General features: G+C 39.7%; 1 protein-coding gene across 2 annotated transcripts in view; it reads right to left on the bottom strand.

Moving 5' to 3' along the window:
- TBC1D4 (TBC1 domain family member 4) overlaps window positions 1–24,778 on the bottom strand; it is a 111,848-nt gene that overhangs the window by 17,792 nt on the left and 69,278 nt on the right. The window contains exons 4-13 of one of the 2 annotated variants that reach the window (XM_082049551.1): window positions 23,749–23,853; window positions 20,872–21,004; window positions 18,927–19,018; window positions 18,015–18,125; window positions 17,156–17,275; window positions 13,578–13,652; window positions 12,346–12,572; window positions 10,343–10,492; window positions 2,421–2,581; window positions 1,320–1,529 (exon numbers count right to left, since the gene is read on the bottom strand). In XM_082049551.1, coding sequence (XP_081905677.1) covers window positions 1,320–1,529; window positions 2,421–2,581; window positions 10,343–10,492; window positions 12,346–12,572; window positions 13,578–13,652; window positions 17,156–17,275; window positions 18,015–18,125; window positions 18,927–19,018; window positions 20,872–21,004; window positions 23,749–23,853 — 1,384 coding nt within the window. The remainder of the gene's footprint in view (window positions 1–1,319; window positions 1,530–2,420; window positions 2,582–10,342; window positions 10,493–12,345; window positions 12,573–13,577; window positions 13,653–17,155; window positions 17,276–18,014; window positions 18,126–18,926; window positions 19,019–20,871; window positions 21,005–23,748; window positions 23,854–24,778) is intronic. The other variant, XM_082049552.1, reaches the window with a different exon arrangement.

The raw sequence follows: 24,778 nt of genomic DNA, 5'->3' as shown, positions 1-24,778 counted from the left end.
ACCACAAATGATCAGGCAGGAAGAACTTATTTTCTACCTGTCCCTTACAGAATGGAAATAACTTGTAACTGAATCTTAAGGAACTGGACTGATTTAACAGTTTCTAATACCTCCAGCCACACTGGGTGGATACAGAAATGAGTTTGTTCCCTTAGCAGCTCATACTACCAGAGAGAATAACATGAAATTAGTTACTGCAGCAGATGTCCAGATTTCCCACTCCACAACAGCAGACTAACCGTTTGCGAAAACAATAAATTAATATGTTGGCTGAAGTTAAAACAAGCTTCTCTGTAGGTGTTTCCTATGAATCTAGGAGTTTCCACAGAAGTGTGTGCCAAAAGCGAGACAAACTGAGAAAGCGCACAGAGAAATATGCTACGCATATAGGAAACACATTCAATGATGTACTGCTGTAGGGACATGGAAGGACTTCTGTCCTGCTGTTTTCTTTCCTCTCCCTGCCTTCTCAGTAAGTACCACTAAAGGAGGAAAAAGAGTTCACTGACCTTAATAAGATCAATACGCTTTTTTTGAAGAATGAGACTACCATATAATGAGGTTATACACCACAGAGAAGAAGATGAGGGCAGCAGTTGTAGAGAAGACGTGAAATTTTCAACTTGCATCGAAAGCTACTATATTATACTGAAGAACTTCTATATGCTAGAATAGACATTGCATCCTATCTTTTATTTGTGTGTGAGTCTTGACCAGCCACAATAAAGTATCTTCGCCAAAAGCTCAGGCAGCTGACAAGTCAGCTGGCGATGTTCAGATCCCTCACTAAGAGTCCTCAATTTTCAGTGTACATTGCTCATCTTCCAAAATAAGAACTTTCTAATGTGCCTCAAGAACCAGTTGCTCAAAAATCATATTTGGATTCAAATACTTATAAATTATCACTGTGATGTGATTAAGGAAGGACAGGAAGCCTGGACAGAAGGACTGAAAGGAGATTTAAAGGGCTGACCATACCTAAGGGTTCACACGGCAACTGTGGTTCCACGTTCAACATAGTTCCACGTTAGAATTCCTAGACTAGATAGAGACTGCAGCAGGCTTTGTCTGACATGTACTAAAAAAGGAAAAGTGATCACTTTCTTATTTTCCTAAGGCAACTCATTACAAGTTGGCAGGTGGACAGAGAACCTGGCAGACTGGGAGATGTGACTGGGTGAGCACATTTTTTTCTAGCACTGTTAACCAAAAAGTTACAGCATCACATCTCTGTTTGAGGTGCCCAACATCAGTACAGTTTTCAGCTTCATGCAGCAGAATATGTAGTAGTTTTTAGGTGTATTTTCTAAATAGCTAACCTTCCAGCTTCTGGTTTTCTTTTTCCATTCGAAGTAACAGAATTTGTTGATGGATAGCTTTTCTCCACAGACTTTGTAGTTCTTCTGAGTTTTTCCTCTCTCCAGCTTTATCTGAACCATCCTCATTCTGCAATACCAGCACAAGAGGGTCCTCCTCCAAGGGTGGAGCAAGAGGGGATAATGGTAACAATTCACTTCCATCATGACCATCTGCAAAGAATCAGAAAGATATTATAGGAAACTCAGATTATTTGACATATTACGAAAATCTAAGTCACAGCAGAACAAAAATAGCTGTCTTCCACATTCAGCAGTGAGGTGCTGATTTCAAAGACAGAAAAATGCAGTTCAACAGCAGAGAATTATTTTTAAATAAAGTGTTTTACTTAAATAGCTATATTTAAACGAAATAAAATTAAATTAAGGGTCACCCAGTATTTAAACACTTTCCCCTGCTAGCTCCTCTAAAGTTTCAAAGAGACATTTATTCATAAAGACTCTCTTATAACTGAGCTTGTTTACTACTACCAAGGCTCTGTACTAAAAGCAACTTTTCCCATCTGCTGAGCTGCACTTTATGGCCACTAAATCTAGAGTTGGTCATTTACCCATGTTAGAGAATTCTGCCAATGGGACTATATCAACGTAGCAGGATTACAGATATTTCAGAGGTTTCTACCTTAAATCACCTAAAGCTATAAGAATTGTTAACACACTCAACTGGTGCTATGTGCAGTACATGGACAAGCCAGAAAAAACTCAATTTTCTGCAAACAGTGCTATTATGTAAGCAGGCTAGGGTAAAAAAAATGCTAAATGTTAGAACGGATATCTTTGTCAGCAAGAGGCAGTTCTTAGTTTCCTTGCTACCAGTGCAACTATGGCAGATTGCAATTCATTTTATTTTGATGACAGAATCCTCTGTTCAAAGCAACCACGACCTAAAGCCAACTGAGCACAACTGTTCTCTAGTGTGGTTCTAGCAAGAAAATTATATCGAGTTGACTTCTCCCTTTCATATTTTCACATGTTGCAATTCACTACAGTAACAACTAGTCAGTAACAACTGCTTGTTTATTTTCTTTAAAAGCACACACAGACCTGGATGCTGCATCTTGGAAGGAGATTTATTCATAGGTGAAGCTACCTGCAGGAATATTCTCCGCCGCCAGGAGATGCGGCGAGGTGTGAGCGTGGCCCCCGCAGCATTTAAAGATTGACTGCTGCAGACGGTTGATGTTCTTTTCTTTCCCTCCCCATCACTACAGGAAAGAAAAAGCAGATGGGATGATCAAACTCAGTCGTCTTCGGAGGAAAAAAAAAAAGAAATCGTTATTAAGTCTGTCTAATGTACAAGCAAACTCACAGGAGCATTTGCTGGGAAGCTTTAGAAGGCAAAGTGTGCTGTGTGTGAGCTTCACCTTGAATACAGAAGCGCCCAGTTGTTTTCTGGTAACGCAGTGCTGTGCAACTTGCACTGCTTGCCCCCAGGAAGAATTCATAGCATTCATAAAGTGCTCAGCTGGAAGCTCAGAATAAAAGCTAAACTTTCGGAAAAGCTAAGAGAAAAACATAGTAATATTTAGCCCCTAAAACAGAGAGCAATGGGGTTTGCTTTGCCATACGTTAGTCTTATAGGGGTGATCTGATGCAAAAAAGCACAGATGTTGCTTTAGCAGAGCACAATGCTCCACTTAATGCCATTTTACATGGCATGATGAGCTCACAGGTGAACATTTCATTAGAGGCAGTATTCTGGACTTCTTACAGAGCCTCTTTCCTGTGCTTCAAGAAGCGGACACCTCACTTGCACAAATGAGGCCAAACGTCCTCATCTTTCATCAGCATCTTCAGCTGAAGGAACGGAGCCTTCAGAAACAGAGGGTAGGCTCAGTTCTTGGCACAATGATCTCAAGGGGCTGACCAACTCCCCAGTTGCCACATATATAATACTAATACTAATACTAATACTAACAACAACAACAACAATAATAATGTGATAATGATATAATAAAATAATATAAATTATAAATAATATATTAATAATATAATAATAAGTATATTTACACAGTAACTTTAATAGCTTATATTGCTAGAAGAGGCAAGGAGAGGATATAGGGAAGCTTTGCTGGGAGGTGATTTTAAAAGGACACCAAGCAGATCTCTTTAGTGACTACTGCCAGAGATAAGGACATTTAGCTTTCAGAAGTACTTGAGCCACTTTCAGAAATGTTTCAGCATTTTGTATTTAATATTAAAGCAGGTGCACAGATCTCGTATAGCAATGGGTACATTGATTATCTGCCAAAAGTCCTTCCACGCAATGTCAACAGCATGACACACAACTACAAGCTTCTTGGGAAGACAAAACTGAATTTGGTGAACTGTGTGTGCAGCTTCATCATAGGGAAAACCGCTATATTAACACAGCAGTAGCTATGCTCAAAGCTTCATCCTGTGAAGAATTTCCATGCTACAGTACAAAGTCTGTAAAAAGAGTTAGATGAAAGGAAAGCCCAGCATGTTAAGCGTTCACTGTGTTTGTCGCGGTAAGTTAGTTGCAGATGATCACAGTTTGCCAGCTGCAGTCGGTTTCCCCACATTTGGCTTGCACAAAAATAAGAAATCTGCAAGGCAGACAGACTAAAACTTAATGAAGTTTCAGCTACACCACCTCAACCAGCACATTTCATATCAAATACTCTGTGCTGAATGACAATCCACTGAGCCAGAATTAGCCTTTTTGGCGATCGAAGCTGCCCCTGTGATAACGTTTTACAACAGTTTCCTGACATCTGTAAACCTCAGTGAGCAAACTGGACTCACCGTCATACACAGGTGTGAGACCCTGCTTCCATATCCTGGCAGAGAAATAATAATGTATTCACATGCACCTACCCAGCATTATGCACCTGCTCTGCTCTCCTCTAAGAACAGCACTATGGGCTGGGAGACCTGGATAACAGATAGTCTGAATTATTCTCTACTCTTGATTTAGATTCTACAGTGCCTCAGGTTTCCTGTGTGTCAAACTATTAGTAAGTGGTCTCAGAGCTCCACACTGCACTAACCAAAACAGCAACAGAAAACCCTGTGACAATCTTTGGCTAATTCTTAGACATCCTTGGGTGATGGGGTAACCACTGCTTGTGCTAGCTAAACATAGATTACAAAACTAATTTTGAATCTAGAAGTGCTGTCTTCTAAAGGTATTTCAGCTCAACTCTTCAAAATAAGGTATTGAGTTTGGCTGTATTAATCATTATAACTCATGTTTCTATAAATAATGTGATGAAACTACTTCTTCCTATTTCAAGTCTTACATATCACATACTAGAACACAAAAACTGAGTCATTCCAGGGCTTACTAAATAGGAGCTATATAACACAGGAATGAAAACTTCCTTTCTATTGCTATGTAAAAAAAAAAAAATAAATAAAAATTCTACATCCAGCTACTATGCCCCTAAACATGCAGACAGTCCAAGGAAACGTATTCAATTTACAGTAGTAAAATTTACAGGAAAATCAGAATAAGAAGGTGGCTATTTTAGTCTATGAAACAAAACTGTTTACATTATTTGAGTCTCAGAGTTCATGGCGGGATGGATTAGTCACATGTGCTATCTCGTGAAGCGTGCAAATCACACAGTTCTGAGGACCTGCATTTCTGTTATTAAACCCTCCCTTCCAAAATTCCCCTGGCATTTTAAGCAACTAACATTAATCATCTCCTTTTTTGAAGAGCTGTCTGGTGAGCGATCAGAGGAAAACTTTTGAAAGTCTCATGTGCACACTTTGCCATATTCAATGGAAGGGAAGGGCACCTGTGAAAACACTGAGATTTAGGAAAGGGAAGCTAGAAAGGGAGAAAGGAAAGCCTTCCCAGTTCAAGAAAGACAGACAAGTCCTAGTTTAACATCAGATCTGAAGGTGTGAAGCAGTAAAAGCAGGAAGAGTAAAATGGTAGTGCCTCCTATCTTGTGATGAAATGGCTGAGAAGGTTGGTGCAAAGAACAGATGAGTTAACTCAGTTACATATTCCCCACCTTGAAACAGGAGTTGCACAATATTTACTCCTTAGACTTGACCATTCCTCATATCTAAACTTAACCGGCTGGCTTCACTCTTGCTCATATTTGCAAGATTACTCCAGGTTTTAAGGCAGCTGTGAATTTTAACAGCCAAGCAGGCATGTGCTCTGCTCAGACAGGCCAGCAACACCTCATACAGTTCCTCTGAACAGGGTGGGCGTAAAGGGGAGAAAAAAAAAAAAAAAAAATAGTCTATCTGGCCATTAGCTATCAGCTTCCTGCACAATGAAGAGGTTTATTAATGTGAGTGGAAAGACTAAGAGGAAAAGCAGCTCCAAAACAAAAACTTCTTAAATGGAGTTCAGTCATTGCTACTGAAAAGCAGAGCAGCGTTTTCACTACCTGGGGAAACAGAGAGTTTCACAACTTTCCTGCCAGGGCCCTGATATCAAACCTCAACCACTCATGGGAAAAACTCTTAACAACTCTTAGAAAAGACCCTGTTCTGACAACACACAGGCTTGAACATCTACACAAGAAACATGTTGCAAGGTCAACTAGCAAAAAAAGTTCCATTGTTAATTCCAGTTTTTAATGATGTTTTTCCACTTTAAGAAAAAGTTGCTACCTCAAACTCAATAAATTTATAACTGCTCTATAAACTATGGATTATAGAGCCTAAACACTGGGTCAAGGCAGAAGATGAGCATTTATTGGGTTGTACAGTGACATAGCAACCAAGAAGAAGAACGCAATTACTTTCTACAAGTTCCTGTCCTGCTGCAGCCTCCCAACAACTGAGCAAGATAAAATGCATCACAGTGTGCTGCAAATGAAGAGACGGCAGCATATAAAATCTTAATGAACTGCAGAAGAAATATTGAAGAGCTGAATGGACAACAAGGACATAATTGCAAGAACTGATGGTTTTGGTTTTCTTTACTTCATTTTTAAAAATTTATTTTAAGAAAACGACAACTAGATTATGGTACATCTTCTACATCAAAATATTTCAGCTTGGTAAAACAAACATATGAAATGGCAAAGCCAAATAGTTCAGTAGAGAAATTTCACAAAATTGAATATTTCTGGTTTATTTTACTGTTCCTGTCTTAATCACTTAATATTCCTCCCATGCAGCTCTGAAAAGAGGCTATCAATGTAGTACTCTATATTTAAGACAACTGCATCACAGTTCAGTTTGAAGAACAACAGTTCTCCATAAGGCTACTTAGCCCGTGCTCCTCACCCAACATAGAAACTAAGATGCATTTATCAGCTTGTATGCAATAAAAAGTGAAAAGCCACCAATTCAATATAACACCTTAAATAGTTCAGTCTGTACTTTCATCCTTAAGCTATTACACATTCAGGTAACTGCAACTCAGTTTCACAAAAAGTGTCATCCCATTCACTATTCTATCAGATAATGTTTAATATGAATATGAGACAGCTAGTTTAGGAAAAAAAACAAAACAAACAAAAAAATCCTGCCAACTTGTTCAGATTACAAACATTCTAATTGCTTGGTTTCAACTACCCAAATCTCTTTCCAAAACTGTTCATTAAAATGCTTCCAAGACTGCTATTAAAAAAATGACAAAGCTACCCCATTTCTTGGGAACTCTATACAATACTTATCTGAATTATTTTGCGCTTGAGTCCATGCAAGCCAACTGATTCAAGAATAAACACTGCTGCTGCTCATGCCAAGATTTGCATTTTTAACCAGCTTGCTTTCATTTCAACTTCTTCTCTTGATTGCTCTAAGTAGCAATTGAATCGACTTGACCTACTTTGCAATTTGGAGGTTGTGATGGTACAAAACCCCCCAGATCAAGTACAGAGACACAGCTGGTATTTAAACTCCCAGGACTTACACTGGCAGAAGTCTATACGTAAGCCTCATACATGAAGCCTCCCCTCTGGGAGGAAGAAAAACCAGTTCCAATTGGTTTCTCTCTATTGGTTCTCATTCCTGTCACGTATTTTTATTCTGCATAATTACTTTCTGCTATTTTGTTTAAAGAACATTCTCAAATATTTTACTTTCTTCATGAAAAATGAAGTGGTTTTAGAAAAGCGATCTGTTCAAATTCAAGTGGTGATAAATCAGCTTAAATTATCCTTGCATAACAATGCTAGTCAAACCTGTGCAGAAAGTCATCCCATTTTTAAAAGTGCCGATTTTATTTTTGTATTAAAAACCCAAAGATTCTTCCAACAGCCTACCTTTCGGGAGTACGTGTTGAATAAAAGCCAGAAATTCCAGAAGTTACAGAAATGAAAGTTTACCACACTATGCTCTCAAATTCCTGTTAGTTTACCTCCATGTTGACAGGATTTTTTTTTAATCCTTATATGTGCTTGCATTTGGTATTAAATGCTGTACAACACCTGCCAAAAGTCAAGATTACGTGAACTGTTTCCACCCTAGACTTGTCTCTAGACAAATTAACCCACAATGCAATAAAAACATTCTGAAGGCACATATTAATATTGTGTTGATGCCCAACTTCATTCCTTAAAGCAGAAAATGTGTCAGTGTTTTCTGCCTTCCACATGAAGCATTACAGCAGTGATCATCTGAATTAAACCCCAAAAGATCAGCTGCTCCACAAACACTGGGAAAAAAGAGATGTCTTTCACCATACCGAACCTATCTGGAGAACAGTTTTTTTTCTCCTGGCTTTAGGTAACCCCAGCACAGCCATTTAAATTCTAATAAGTCAACTGAGGCTTCCTTTTTACTGAAGGTCAAGAGTCTTTTAGGGCACGATTCACGCTCTCTAAATGAGTATGTTCCCAGTGACAGGCACAAATGGCAATGTGGATAACACATGGAATGTGGATAAGTAGGCAGGATCAGCTCTGCAAATGTCAGAATATTAAAGAAAATCACCTTAGGATGAGAGCAACCATGCTGCAGAAACAGCAACTTCTCTCCTTTGATGAGATGAAGATATCTACAATCAGGTGAGAGCCACTGTATCTCCAACGTCCTAGTCACAAATTCAGAAACTGATACCATATGTCAAATATGATGTAAACATAGATCAGAATCACCTCCTATACAGCAGCAAACACATAAAGACACGTACATAATAAGCAGAGCTGCTTTTTAACACCCAGCTCCCCCGCTGACCCCGGCTTAGTGTATTTGCATAGGCCCATCTGACTGCTACAAATCAAACATCTTTCTAAATTAATTCAGACTGAAACTGGCTCTGCTTCTGCACATCAAAGTTCACCAGAACACCAAGAAAAGCTGCCGGCTGCATCACATGTTACCTCAAAGCTACATGACATGGGAAGTCAGACGATAAAGAATATTTCTCCAGTGCAATGTGGGTAGAAAGGTGGGGTCAGCTTAAAGTGACTCACTCTTCAAAACTGCGAAATATTTCTAAAACTGGTTTTGGAAAGATGTTCTAAACTTAAGTAATGATTAGTTTACAATATCCCCCTATTAGAAAGTGAATCTAGACAACTTAATGTTTACTTCTTAAAAACTGTGGGACTGGGGGGAATGGGGGAGGGTACAACAGGCAGCAGTGATCCTGCCACTAAGGCTATGGAGTCACCTTCCTGTAAGAATGTCTTACCTTATTCCATTTATACACAGGTTTATTCTGCTGGAAGGACCTAAAATGTAGAAATTTCCCACTAGGTGTTTTGTAATTGGGTTTACAGTAGTTTTTAGATGCATGCTATACACCAATTACAGATTAGAAGTCAGAAAGAGACACTGTAAACGTCAGTGAAACCAAGGTAGGATACAGCATGCTTAAGGAGATGATATGTACTTTGTATTTATTTTAATCTATATCTTTTTAGAGATGAGTAACCTAAACTGTTCCTCAAAGCCACCTTTAGGTCAACTGCCTCTCACATTAGTTTGTATATTTACATAATTTCCCACAGTCTACCCTAAATGGGGATGATAAACTAACCTGTGTTTAATTAAACTGCATCCCACAAGGTGAAAAAATTTCTTCATGCTCTCCAAAAATCTTCCACACTCATCTCACAAAACTGAAATCCCCATGTACTAGAGTCCTAACACACCTGGAATCCAGACTTCATCAACACTTGTTTTTGGTAAGAATGCAGTCTACTGTTATTTTTGAAGGGAGAAAGAGTCACAAAAGAACCTTCCACAACTCCACAGGTTTCCATTGGGAATGACTGGGGAAAAGCCACTCTCAGAGATGAAGAGTACCAGAAACACAAGTATAATTCAGTGAACAAGGACAGTCTGATAAAGAAAAAAGGAGCTTTCATTGACAGAAGAGAAATTTAAAAAGGCAAGCAACTGGCAAAAACTCTTTGAGTTCAAAACTAATGCTCCACCTTATTCACTACTTCAGAAAAATAACCCATCTGCAGTTTCCTCAAGCACTCTCCTGAAGGAGAGCCTGTTGTTACAGTAAAATGAAGTGTGACTTCCATCCAAATACTTCATGTTTCACACTGATGTCAGAAAGCCCTTCTTGTATCTTCATTTCTTCCTCGCTCTTCTTCAATTGCAAGTTATTTTTCAGTTCTCTCTAAATATATCACATCTAGTATCAACTTGGCATTTCCCCTTCCTCATGCACAGGCACCCCACATTAGTACTGTACACTCTTCACATCGCTCTTCTGTTACTTTCACATGCCAATGACCACAGCAACACATGCTGGTTTGCATTCAGCAGAGGAAGCATTAAATCGGCATGACACTCCTGAAAACCACTGCATTTCAAGTGACAAACCAACAGGACAGATTTGCAACGCTGCAACGGAAATAGGTCACAGCTACTAGATGACAGTACAGAAGCCTCTATTTTTAAATTTTAAATTTTCTTTGCATCAAGTACTTAGGAAGTGTGTTAGAAATGCAGGAGCACAAAGCAGAGTGGGAGAGATCCCGTGTGCTGCATTGCACTAGAAATCTTGTTGTTAAGCTGGTGGAACTGAGGAACTAAGCAGGAGACAATGCTCTCACCTCTTGGAGAGGTCACCTTCTGAGGGCTGGAGCAACCTTCCTGAGCCCTGGTAAAAGCTTTTCAGGAAAGAAGGGGCAGAGACAGAGGAGGGGAGACCAGGTGACGCAGATTCACTCTCATTGAGAGCGCGCCGAACCCCGACAACAGGGCTGTGCAGGCAACAAGAGAACATAGCAGATGGGTCAGCATGGGTTTGGATACAACAACAAAACATCCAGGTTAAAGATACTGGCCAAATACTTCATCTTGGCTTATAGTAACCCTGTTTCCCAGAAGATAAAATGTACCAAGTGCACCACTGGGCGGCTTCCCTGATATTGATTTTGCTGTTACAGCTGACTTCTTTCAAGAAACATTTCAATGACACTGCAGAACAGGGATACCATCTTATTTCTCTAGCTTTATTTCTTCTCAAAGCAAATTCAGAAAAAGAATCTCTGAAACATTCAGAAAATATCCTTAGAAACCTGCTTCCAGTAACATGAACCACCTTGTTTCTTCCCTTCAGTTTTCTCTTGCTCTTGTCAATAACATGTATTGCTAAAACACATTAGAAAGTAAAGATTATTTAAATCAATATTTTTTGATCAATTTTTGTGAAGAGTTTAAGCCAAGAAAGGTAGTCCTACTACACAGTTAACTATTACTTAATAATAGTAACAAATATCAAGGGGACATAAAAATTGGTTTTTTTACTTAGCATTATTCATTAATACCCAGTAGAAGAGAAGGAAAAATCTCAGCCTAGACCCAAGTTGCTACAAACTGTTTTGACTGAAAATCTGCTGATGATGCCACTTAATCAGTGACTTCTTAAAAGTTATTACAAATAAGTGAAGTCAGCAAATCCTTCAGTTTGAACTGTCAGAGTTTCCTGTTTGCATACAACATGGTCAGTGGGGAAAAAAAAAAGAAAAAGAAGAAAAACAAGGAAAAAAAAAACAACCACCAAAGTTTATCTCAGTAAAAAACACATTATTTATCTCTTCAGAAACACAATGAAACAAGGGTATTTCAAGGCTAGTTTCTTACCCTTCAACCCCTTCCATTCTCCTAAACAGGGAAAACATTTTTGCCTTTCTCTACAAGCTGGTGCAGCATTCACTCTGGTATTTTAATCTAGACATCAAATAGGCAATAAATTGTTATTTTAAAACATTTTTAGAAAGAGCCCGCAAAAGGCATAATTACAACCAAGCACTGAAACAGACGAGTAGTTTGGAAAAAGTGCTCCTCCGACAGGAAAAATTGAGCTCATCTGGACCTGAATCTTGTAAAGGTTTTAGAGTTTGGATGGTCACTTACTGCAGATAGTCAGAATGGAGGCAGAGAAAGAAAGTGCAACCAAAGAGGCCCACAATGAGCTGTGGGGACCTCTTCTGACTGAGTGAAGGAACTCCTGAAGTTATTCCACATGTTAATAGCTGGAGAGTCTCCAAAAAGGAAGGGGAAAGAAGTTACAGAGGGAAGCTTCGGAAAAAAGCAAACAGGGAAACTGCAAGCCTCACAGTTCAGTGGAGGTGTTTAATGCCTAAGTCCTTTCTTTAGACTTTAGTTTTAATTCTGGTCACGCTCTCTGGGAGTTCGGCTAACACAGCGACTGACGCTTGAAGCTTGTCAGTGCCTTTTTCATCCTGGCGTAAAACCGTCAGGCTATCGTCTCTGCCATTAAAAGCGGTGAGGACATCTTTTCCAACAGGTTTGACCAACACTGCCAAAAAGGTTCAGCTCAGGGGTGACAAATAAATAAACAGACTGGCACCAGCATCCAGCCTGATGATCAATTCGCTGGATTGACACTTACCCCAAGTCACTAATTCAGAGATTAGTGAGTTACTGCAAAGCAACAAAACTTCTCAGGCAGAGAAGACAGGCTGAAAGTAAATAAATAAAACCCTGAGCAGCACAGAAACAGCTTCCACAAGCAGGAACAAGAGTGAGGCTCGTGTACCGAAATGGCAGGAGATGGTGGACGTGTGGGGTGGGCAACATCCTGACTCACCTTGTCACCTCGAGGCAGCTCTGCCGCAGCAGCGGGGACCGGACGCTCTGAGACCTGCCGTTCTGGAAGGTGATCCTCCGCCTGGCGCTGGACGGCGGGTGGCTGAAGGTGTGAGCTCGCCTCCTGAACTGGGGGGAGTCTGAGTCTTCCTCAGGAAAAGGCTGCCAGCCTGAGGACACAGGGGATGCCGGAGGGGTAGCTGGTGGGGAATCACCCGGCGAAGCGTCCTGGAAGGAAGCGGCAGCTGAGTGAGGCCTCCTGCCCTGCGCTCCGCCGGGGCTCACCCTAACCCCGCGTGTCGCGCATCGGGGCACCAAAGCCTCTCCCCTTCTTGGTCACGGCCTATTGTATGCTAATTATCACCAAAACCAGACATCCTTTGAGAACGTATTCCGAACCAGCAGCGCCCTTCTTTAAAAAAAAAAAAAAAAAAAAAGAGGAAGGAGAAATAAAACTACATACAAAACACAAGCAACATACTAATTACTCTAGGTACCCTCTCACAGGGATCGACATTCCAGCTACTGGACTTGTGGCTCTTTCAGGAAAACACAGGAATTGAAAAGACTGGGGAAACTGCTTTTAGCTGGTTTCCTCGACATATCATGAACATACTTCCTGTACCGTCACAGCGATATCCTGGAAGAGAGACTGTTATTACACAGCTAGTTTACGAGCAACTGTAGCAGGAAAACCATAACAGAATCTTCACCTCATGGGAAAACCAGCAACCAATCCTCACGTGAGGCGAAACATTACAAACAGGAAACAAAAAGAAAGTGAACAGAGTTCCACCCCCTCGCCCCCATGCAGCATCCCCAACAGCTGGTTTTAGGTCAAAAATCCTTACTTCCCCAAAGCAACTATTACTTACAGAAATTATTCTTCACCTTCAGAACACTTCCTTTTGTCGAGAGATGACCTTTGTTAATTACTTCAGCAAAACAAAGCAGAAGCTCACCAGAAATTCCCTGCTTTTTGTAAAAGCTAGGGAAACGGAGGAAAAAAAAATAACAACTGGCAATCCAACAATACACTGAAGCTGAAACTTCAAGTCAACATACATGCCAGCCTTCTTACACCCTCCAGCTCTCAGTGGAAACTCTTATTTGAGTTTTGTAAATTCATGTGCTTTGTGCTCCTTCCTTCAAATTGAAGTGGGGTGCTACGTTTACGCTTCATTAACACCCGCGCGTGAAAACGTGCCAATTTTAACTAAGCTCCTTACGTACTTTGTCAGAGGCAAGGCTGTTGCAGCGCTCAAAGCTGTCCACACTTCCAAGGCGGCCTCGCATTCTGTTGGCTCCCTGCAAGAAAAAGGGCGAGTGATTCAATCTGGTCTCTTTTTCTTCTTTATTTTTTTTTTTTCTGAAGGTTAAGCAAAGACGGCAACAGCTGTGCAGGTGAACACAGGACGGTTCAGGCACGTGATATGTTTGACAGAACACCACAGATCGTGGGGCAAGCACGGGATTTTACAAGGAGCGACGTCTTTAGCTGGCAATCAAACCTGCAGCTCTGTTGACTGAAGTAACTGAGTATTTCTTGATCCATTTCAGTAAAATAGCTGAGTTGGCTTAAACAGCTGAGTTCAAAAAGCTCCAGACTTCAGTACTGCAGCTAACGGATGCATTTGAACATACTACAATCTAAATAAAGAGTTTACTCTGAATCTACACATTTCAGACAAATTAATTCCACCTCAGTATAACTAATAAAAGCACTAAAACTGGGAAAAAACATTCTCTGGCTGCAAATCCAGTGAAACAGTACCAGATACAAATAAGATTTTTCGTTTATAATGCAGATAACCCTGAGGCAAATTTGCAAGAAATTAGCATTAGCAGATCCTTGCTAAAATTATTAACAGACACCTGGTTTGAGAGGAAGAGGCGACAGAGCCGCTCCTAACTGACTCCCATGAAACATGGATGCTAAGTGCTGTTGGACACTTCCAATTGCTGATTAAGTTGCTTTCAGTACTTTACCAAGGGAAAAACAGACTAGGTTTTAGGAAAACTACAGGTAGAGCTCCTCTTAGTATGCTTGCAACTACAGGGGGAGTTTTGTCAATATCAGCAGTATTTATTTAGCCTACTTTTTCCTGGTGAGGTTTATTTCCAAGAGTCAGAGTGCCCTTTAAGTACATTATCCTGTTTAAGCTCATTACCAATGAATACTCTCTGCCTGAAGCATCTCTTCACTGACCCTCACGATAAAACAAGAGCAAAGGATAACTTGGAAGTTTCTCACTAGCTTTAAAAACATACACTTTTGGCACTGTAAGAAGGGCTTTTTGATTCAGAAAAAAGAACAGAAGAGGTTAGTGCAGCATGGGCTGAAGCCAATCTGTTCATAAGGTCAAACAGAGGTTATATTTATTTTTCTGAGCTACCTCGTTAGGAAGCCACAGCCTGTTTTCAGTTCAAACCTGACAAAAATAAGATCAGTCCAGCAAAAACAAACAAGTGAAAAAGTGACATTCCTCTGGGACTAAGGGAAGCCAGAGCACTGAACCCAGCATCTTTCCTAAAGCAAGCAGTGAGCAGCTACTACTTCAAGTAGCTTAAAATGTCACGTGATGATACTTATCTAGCTAAGAAGTCATCCACTTAAAGTGTTCCTATATATCTGGTTACTACTTATTTCTAATTTTGCCAAGATTTGAGGCTGTGTACATCTCTCCCCCACGTATACGGACTTTTACTTTTTACTTAAATCTTTTTATCTACACAAAGATGCTGAATGCAATTGGGGAAAAAAAAAAAAAGTTATTTTTTTCCCAGTCTCTAAATATACTTTAGAATAAAGATGAGAAGTCATGCAATGATTAGCATCCCATCACATCAATACCGTGTGATGTGCAGCTGGTTTAAGGAGGGGAAAACCCACCACACCACTAGGTATTTGGGGCCTAAATACCTTTAGGAATTAGCCATGATCCACTAGGCTTGTTGTAACAGCCTGATGAAGAATAAGAACTATTGAAACAGTCATTGTATAGCACATGTATGCATATACCACCATATACACGCACAGAGACACTTATCATATATACCTGCTTTAACCAAATAATAAGTGGTGCACTGTATATTACTTTTCACACTCTTGCATTGTGTAACCTCTAAATGGGTCTGCAGGGATGAACACCTACATGTTATCATGATTCACTACAACATGCTGCTGTTCCTGATCTCTTGCAGTTTCAAGTTTAAGATGATAGAAACTTCCTCACAACAGCAAGTCTGTTGCATAAATAGCAAACTTAAAACGGCCCCAATCCAGTCTCCTGAACTCAACCATGGACTGTATAGATCCTTATACTGTAAGATGCAGCATGTCACAGTGGCCCTGGTGAGAAGGAACAACACTACATAAAAATAAGAATATATAAGCAATTTCCCTTCAGAAGCTCTTCAATTTAAGCAGTGCACTTCATCCAAATTATTCTTCCTTGACATGATCAGAGCACTAGCGTTGCCTGTATATGACAGGGCTGCTTTACTGGGCTATTCCCAGTGATGTACACCTGGTTCCACAACCACCGCAGGGTTAGTGACCCCCCCATCAGAGCTAGATGTCCAGTCACATGTCCTTTAGATGTGGAAAAGAAAACAGGCTCATCACAGGCATGACTGTAGCTGTCACCATTTCATGATATTCCAGACGGCTAAAAGATCTTCTGACTGTCATCGCTCTCTTTCATGCGGGCTCTCTCTCTCTCTTCAGACTAACTCCCCAGTGTGTAAAACTTGCTACACAACACAGGCCAGATCTGACCAGGAGAGTTTTAATGCTAGCTTCAGTCCTAAGTCAAATTCATGCCTAACCTTAAGTACAAATAGTTCTAAGGATTCTCCCTGGCAAATAATATTTTGCATCCTTTATAGGGAACATCTGTGGCATTCTACGTTTGAAGGTTACTTTATGACATACCCAAGTGCAACTCGGGTCTTGATTTAGCATGGTACTTTTAAAATTAGTAGCAGAAGGAACTTAATTTCACTACTCAAATTATATTTAGCCCTTGCCATCCAGTATTCACAGCTCATCACACATTCTCTGTAACAACATTCTGGATCCCAGCACCAGCCTTCTTCAGATAACTCCTCCAGATGCCTCTTCTCTGCTTTCAGGTCTCTCCCTGCTGAGCAGGGGACAGTAAGCAAAACTTGAAGTTCAGACTTCTTTAAAAGCTTATGTAACATAAGAGAGCTCCAGGAATTGTCTGCAATTCCACATCATACCTGGCTAGCAATGAAGAATAACTCACTTTTTTTTAATAAATCTATTGTGGTTTTGTTTTGTTTTTTTTTTTTTTTCCCTGCTAAAGAACAACTTGTTACTACTTTCTAAAGATTCTTAGTGACCAATATGAATAATTTTAGCTGTGAGAAGTATGGCATTACTTGTCAGAACCAAAAGATTTCCAGTTTATGCAGGCACATTTAGTCCCACTTTCAAAAAAAGATAACGTGTCTCTTTATGGGATCATACAGCAATCCTGATTATTTCTTTTTATTCTGAAGTAATGCATCTCATAATGGTCAGCTAACTCATCACCTACAAGGAACATTCATTACGCAGAAAAAGTTGCTTTTTGTCCTCTCTGTATGTATGGTCTTATCATAAATTTTCTAGCACAGTTAAATCACAACCAACCCAGCTATAACCCTCAGATTTCAGAACAGGGATATCACTTCATTAAGTATTTAACAGACTGAGGTCAGAAACAAACAAAAAAAATCTGATAGGTCTTTACTGTCAGGGATATCTGGGAGAGCTGCTGACAATCAGTTGTTAATCTTACCCTTGAGAAGATATTTTCCAGAGAGCTAGTCAAGGATTTCTTGGCCTTGTTTTTCAGAACATCAAGTTTAAACCTGCCACCACTGGTAGTGCTTTCTGGAATCGCACTGTTAGAAATGGTCTGTTGAAATGAGCAAGGACATCATTTAGCTTTGGCAATTCTTTTTGCAATTGCAGACCTCCAAAGACTAGAGCTGAACAAAGTTACGTAATAAACAACATAACCTTGGCCTTTATCTAAAACAAAGAAACAAAAAAACCCACACAAACAAGAAACCCCAAACAAACCAAATAACCCCAAGCACCCTACCTCCTCCCCCCCCCCCCCAAAAAAAAACAAACCCACAAAAAACCCCACAGTTAAAGGCACATTTCATCCCTGAAGACTACCTTGTAAAATTGTATCAATTTAACAATACTGTTTCTCATTTCCTTCGCTAGATAAGTTTGTAGTTTAAACTGAAAACAATGGCCCCTCTTCATCCCTGTTTCCCCTAGAAATGACTGTTTGGGAGCAGGGATCAAGGAGGAAGGAAAAAGACAGAAGACGTATCCTCACACTGTAAGGAAATCTAGACCTGAAAATAACTGGTTGTCTGTCTTCCCTCCCTTCCTGCCCCCCAACCTTTAAATAAATAAACAAAACAAAAAAACAACCAAACAAAAAGCCACAAACCAAGCATGCCAGTGTAAATCAAATCAAATTCCTTTGCTTTCATAGTCCTCTCTGAATTACAACATCAAGCTTCAGCTACTCCTGATGACCTCTAGCAGTGGCCTTGCTAGTATTCGAGGTTGCATTTGAATAGGGTGAAGAAAGAAGAGGAATAATACAAAAATAAGCTAAAAATAAGCTTTACCGATGGTGCTTCACCAATGTGAATGTGCGTTTTCTGCTTAGATTCACAGAGTTGGCGCAGATGTAAGATCACAAGTTCATTTTCTTCCTGGTCGTTCTCAGGCTTCATTTTCTGTCAGTAACAGCAAAGAAAACACAAAAAGTTGTCTTTCAAGTCATGATTTGCTTATTTTCCCTTCCATATGTATCTAATCTTTGAAGTTAATATATATATAATATATTGTCATGCCAAATGTCAGAGTGAACTCTAAGTGTGTCAAATTGCACCACTGTCTGTGTGCCCTCATGCTTCTGAGCAAAATTGACCAAAACTTTCCATATGGAGAATATTACAGGCTGCGGAGGGGACGGAGCCTCACGCACACACATTTTGTTTCCTAAGGTTGTCTACCATTGCATAGCCTTACAAATGGAATAAGGAACATACAAATGACAGAGGAATTCCCTTCTTCAAGGCAGCCAGAGAGAAGTGCAGCCTTTGGAAGCCTAAATTATTTGTAAACTTCATCTGCTTGAGTATACCTGCTTACAGCTCTTGCCTCAGAATAAGTCAAAAGAGATCTGCTGCAAATATAGACCACCTCTTTGATACCCACATGTCTCACCTGCTCTCAACTCATTCCCACATCACTTTCAAGTAGGGAAACGCATTTACAGGTGAAGAACTAAGCTCAGAAAAAAAAAAATACCGAGTATGAACACAGAACCTCTCAGCAGACCTGGGAACAAAAACTTCTGACAGCAGTGTATCACACATGAGGATAGGTTGGAGCATGCTATTTCAGTGTGAAGTTTTGTGGAACAATAATAAATTCTAGATCAACTACGTAACAAAACAATCAAAAGAAAAAATATCCAGTTCATTTTATCATGCTCTTTCTCAAATTTGAGACAACAGCATCTAATGTATTACCTGAACACGTTCAAAAATGTCCGCTTGCTCATTATCACTTAATGTCGACAGATGCCTCTGAATAACAAGTTTGGCTCTTGGTGGGTAGAGCCCTGAGAAAAGAAAGGAACATAAAGCTTCTAGATTCTCAAATGATCTCTCAAAAAAACTTTCATAAAATTATGGTAGAAAGTATATCCTGCATTTGAGTTTGCAAAAGTTTAACGTATGGCAGTGGTATAACTGCAGTATCCATGACACAAAATACTTGAGGTTTTGCGGAACCACATGGTTTTGTCTCCTTTCTTTAGCAGTAAAAACAGAACTAGCAGCAGCTAAGTGGCTGGCTCCTGTGTAATAGCTTGTGCTCCCTACCCCACTGATGTCTTCTGTCCTAGTACCAAGAGGTCACCAAGACAGAAGCCTGAAAACTGTATGAGAGAGAACAAAGAGAGGAACAGATCAGGGCTGTAACTGGAAAGATAACGCACAAGATAGTCAGAAGTATTCAGATGTTTTTAATTGAAAAGTTTAGATGAATTTCTACACATATAAGGGGTAGGGTATAGGTCATACCAGAGAACTGAAGACATTTTTAAAAGCAAGAGCAGCGTAAAAGCCATAAAAATAAAGCAAAGAATTTCTGATGTTCAATAAAGCGCACATGTGCTCACAGGGCTTGTTCTAGGAAGCTACAGAAACTGCGAGGAAAACAACCCTGAGAATCAGATCAAGATATATATTTTTTCCATCCAATAATGGGCAGAGAATCGTAATCAGAATAGATCTAGCTTTTCCAAGTCATGAAGCCCTGGGTTTGGTTATGATAAACTTCTAGACTCTAAACAAAGCAGATGAAGAAAAAGGAAGGGACATGAAAATAAGTCTTTCAGTTGCTAAGTATGAAGTTTATGAAACTACTATTACTGTACTCAAGTTGTTACCCTAGAAGAAATTTTATTTTGATACTGGATACTTATCCCAGGCTTGTAAGTACCTGTGTATTCAAGGTACTTACACTGCCTTATACAGCAGCCCCTATAGTTTTTCACTGACAGAAGACTTTCCCAGGTAAGCTTTATCACTTCTGAATATCTGTTGTAAACCCGGAAAATACCAGTCACAAGCTAACAGAATTTCACTCCACTAAGATTTTATACTTTGCTTTTCATCCACCAGAGGGAGGTAAGTAGCAATAGTGACTTTTAATGCACTGGAAAACTGGCAATTATGAGCACCATCATCAACCGACCAGAAGATAAAAGACTAGTATAACATATTTGAGTGACTTTTTTGCATACAACACTTCAAAAGGAGACACAGTGGAGTGACTATAAAAATAGGATCCTGCTACTAACTTTTCTTAAAAATTTCTACTTCATAATACTTTTGTATGTGTTCTGGCACACCTCACTTCCAGAGAAACTACAAAGGCTTGTGTATTCAGATTTGAAGCCACGTAGTTGCCTTAACTTTCTATGTTAATCTTTCAACTTAATAGTTTATTTCCCATAATAGAACTAGGTTTTGAAGTGTGTAAGAGAATAAACACAAAGAAGGAAAAAACAACCCCACACAGAAAAGAACAAATACATGAGAAAGCAAGACCCTTTTTGATCACAACCGCCTTTTTACGACCCATTCTGAAAGCATGCATCTTCAGAAAAAAAAAAAAAACAAACATACGAACTGGTGGGGTTTTCTGCTGTTTAATGTTTAAGACAGATGCAATAATGAGAAAGTATGTTTTTATAACACAAGCTATACTATATTCAGTTGCAATATCATTACTGTTATCACCTGCACATGATTTACACTACATTCGGCTGCAATATCATTACTTTTCTGTCTTAACACTGTTCAAGTTGAAAGCACATGGTTGACATAATTAAAATTAACAGATATTGTGAAATTCTTCTAGAATAATCAGAAAAAAGTACAATTAGAAGATCAACTCAGCCTCTACCTTCAATTCTTTCACAAAGTTTGTGCAATGAATGCATAGGGCAGGCCTCACACAGTTTAATCTGCGTCTTGGCATTTTGCAGAGCTGCAGCAGTGCTAAAGGCTTGTTTCAGGGTGAGCATTACCTCATCGACCTAAAGGGGAGAGAGGGAAAAGACAGTATAGAAACAAAAAAAATGTACCATTTCAGCACAAAACCCCACAGACCCATCCTGCTGGCAAAGGAGGTGATTGTCCTGCTCTGCTCTGCACTAGTGCAGCCTCACCTGGAGCACTGTGTGCAGTTCTGGGTACCACAGGATAAAAAAAAGATATAAAGCTACTGGAGAGTGTCCAGAAGAGGGCTATGAAGCTGGTGAAGTGTTTGGAGGGGAAGCCACATGAGGAGAGGCTAAAGTCACTTGGTCTGTTCAGCCTGGAGAAGAGGAGACTGAGGGGAGACCTCATGGCGGCTACAGCTTCCTCACAAGGGGGGGAGGAGGGGCAGGTGCTGATCTTTTCTCTCTGGTTACCAATGACAGAACGCAAGGGGATGTCAGGAAGATGTGCCAGGGGAGGTTTAGGTTGGACATTAGGAAAAAGTTCTTCACCCAGAGGGTGATGGAGCACTGGAACAGGCTCCCCAGGGAGGTGTCACGGCCCCAAGCCTGACAGTGTTCAAGAAGAGACTGGACAACACCCTCAGACACACGGTGTGAACTGTGGGGTTGTCACATGCCAGGACAGGAGTTGGACTCGATGATCCTTGTGGGTCCCTTCCAACTCATGACATTCTATGATTCCCATGGCTGTTCACTTTTCTCCATCCTACTAGACTGGCTCCCAGCCTCATTACAACCACCAAATGATCTCTACAGCTGGCCTGCCTTGCAGTCTGTCCTGATCTTTCCTCTGCCAGTACCACAAATACAGCAGTGCTATGTGGCCACACACCTGCACTGGAAAAGCTCAAATTTCATCTAAGAAAGGTCAGAGGTGACAGTGTTTCTCTATACTTATTCAAATGCTCTCCCAGACCTTATATACAAAGCACTCAAGAGTTCCTCCCTCTATATTTTAGGGGAATACAATGCTTACTAAAAGCTGTTTACTTGAGTCTTTGCATTATCATGGAAAGGAGACAATAGCTTGATAACAATCTTAGGAAAGACATCAGTATTATATTTCAGAATCAGGTCCCTGCTCTTACCTGTTGCTTTTTTTTTTTATAAGCAGGAAGAAGAAAGCTGAAATATTTGACACCAAAATCATGCTGTCTAACACTGGAAACATACAGACTTTTTTGAGGGTCTGTCACTCGGAGGAAAAAAATAAAAGAAACAAAAGAAGGGCACCTGAGTGGGGAAATTAGAATTAGTTTACATCTCAGTATGTTTAAGCTTTATTTATTTATTTATAACCTATAATTTTAAGCACTACTAGCAATTTCTGGACATTCTCTCTTTTTAGCAATAAAGCAGGGTATTGAACAGTGAATATCCGACTTGAAATACAGAATGAGCATTTTTAAAAACTGGCAGCAATGCCTCTCAAATGGAAGATCCACGGAACAGCGCTAAGCATATGGATTCTGACTACACTAAAATAATGAGAACTGCAGCACAGACTGTAGCTATGTTTAAAGCAAATTTACACAAGACTACCAACACAGCCTGCCTGGCGGCACAGAAACCAGAAAGCCTTAGGTTTTACAGCTCTGCCCTGCCACAGTCAGACTGTCACTGGGGTCCCGGTGATCACAGCTGAAAGTAGCTCAGAAACGTTCATTTCATATTGTAATGTGGGCATACCCACACGGATCAGTACTAGAATATGTAAAAAGGTGCATAAATACATGGTTTCGTTATACACCATATTTTAAGTCTTTGAATTATCCACGGTCAGATTTATTGACAGGTCAGATTTAACATTTTCTGCTAGTATAAAGATAGAGCTAATTTCATAACAAGCTCCCATTTTGATCAAAGAGCAGCCTCAGCTACCATTGTACACCCAGGGCTGTTTGTCTGCTGTTTGAACTCCTATTGATGTGAATCTATTCACTCTCAAACTAGTCAGCAGATTGACAAATTACATTTTCAGCTAGCTAGTAGAGCAATTTTTAAGGTTAGCTGAGAAAGAGATAGTAGCTGTTGGCACAGCCATCAGGAACAAGTATGTTTTGGAACAGAAACAAACTTCCTCGAAAGTACCTTAGCTGTAAAATAAAAATGTAGTAGCCAAAATTATTTCCTGTATGCATCTCACATCATTAAGCTACCTGTATCAGTTAAATTAGTGGCACCTAGAACTTCAGTTGATTGATACAATGGACTGTTTTATATAGTTACATCCACACATATTATGCTTTTCTTTTTCTCTGATGAGATGCTACTTTCTTCTCCTGAGGAGCAAAATAGACAGCAGGGAAAACGATAAAGCAAAATGGAGGCTAAAGACACATACAGAATCAGGCCAGCAGTTTAAACCCTACTCTGAAAAGTATATTGAGGTTTTACTATCAGCTGTTTCTGATTCAATACATGGAATTACATGTTTGATGGGGAACCAAGTGTCTCAACAATTAGAAATGCAAGAGTTACTATCAAATATAGAGTGCAAATACGCTCACAGTCTGCATGCGTGGACTCATCCATCTGGATTTTTTCTATTTGTTATTGATGTATGCATCAGTAGAATACCGGGATATGGCTGTATATGAACAGAATGGACACATTTCCTATTGCATGTTTTCATATTCACAGCTGAGGTCTCACACCTGAGAAGACGTGACCACTGAGGCTCAGGTGACACAGCAGAATAACAGAAACTCCCATGGTTTGGGAAACATCTCAGTCATTCCCTGATGAAAAGGATAGGATCATCAATAAATACTCACCAGAGACTCATTTGCACACTGGAACACATAGCAAACATACTGGCTTAACCCAGGTTCAACAGATTCCCGGCAAATGAAGCCAAAGTGATCAACATGTTTTATACCCTAAAAGAGTTCAGAAACAACATTAGTGGACTATTTTATGAACAGGTTTAGTTTCCAAAGTGATCCTAAAAATAGTTACCAGACTCCAACACTTGCTGACACAAAGATCTAAGAAACTGTAAATGCATGCTCCCAATGATCTATTTTATAACTGCAATAATTATATTTTAATTTTTTTTTTTTTTTTTTGCATTTAAGTGTTATATAAAGCTCTTTACACAATCAAAACAAAAGTTATACAGCAATGGACCTGGACCCGAATTTCTTACATTAGAAAAACTGGATTTTCAGGGAAACTAACAAGAGTCCTAGGTTATATTTGAAATTGCTTTTGCGGTGAAAACTTGATGTAATGAGCCCACGCTAAAACATGGGACTGGATTAGCATCAAAGTAGCAACAGATCTTCACTTTCCTGTAATACAAGTTTGGAATACAGGAAGAAGAGCAGGGAGTGAGCGGTGACATGCAGAATTCCAACCAAATTCCTAAAAAATTCTTTGAGTTATATACCAGAAGTTTCAAGACTTACTACACATTATTACTGATGTTTACTTTCAAGATCCCAGTCTAACTGCTTGACAGAGAATGCTGCCTTGTTAAAAACACCACTAGGAAGATCAAAGAGAGCTGTTTCCTAAGAATCACTATATTCTCAGTCTCAATTCATGGAACATGACTCACTATTGATAAAGCTTTTGCCAACATTTTTATCATCTGAGTATGGTAAAAGTAAATTTTCTCCAAGAGAAGGCCTAATTCCTCAAGTTCAAATACAACAGAAAGCAGAACTCGGTTGCTTGGATCCATCTCCAAAGAAAACACCTATATTGGAAGAGAGGGGAGGAGGCAAAACAACTTGTCACTACAGAAAACACTCTAGACAAAATCGGTAACGCACTACGTGACAGACTGAACATACTATC

The sequence above is a fragment of the Streptopelia decaocto genome (genome assembly GCF_964273445.1).
Source record: "Streptopelia decaocto genome assembly, chromosome: 1".
Classification (NCBI taxonomy): Eukaryota; Metazoa; Chordata; class Aves; order Columbiformes; family Columbidae; genus Streptopelia; species Streptopelia decaocto.
This window is presented reverse-complemented; position numbering and strand designations above follow the sequence as displayed.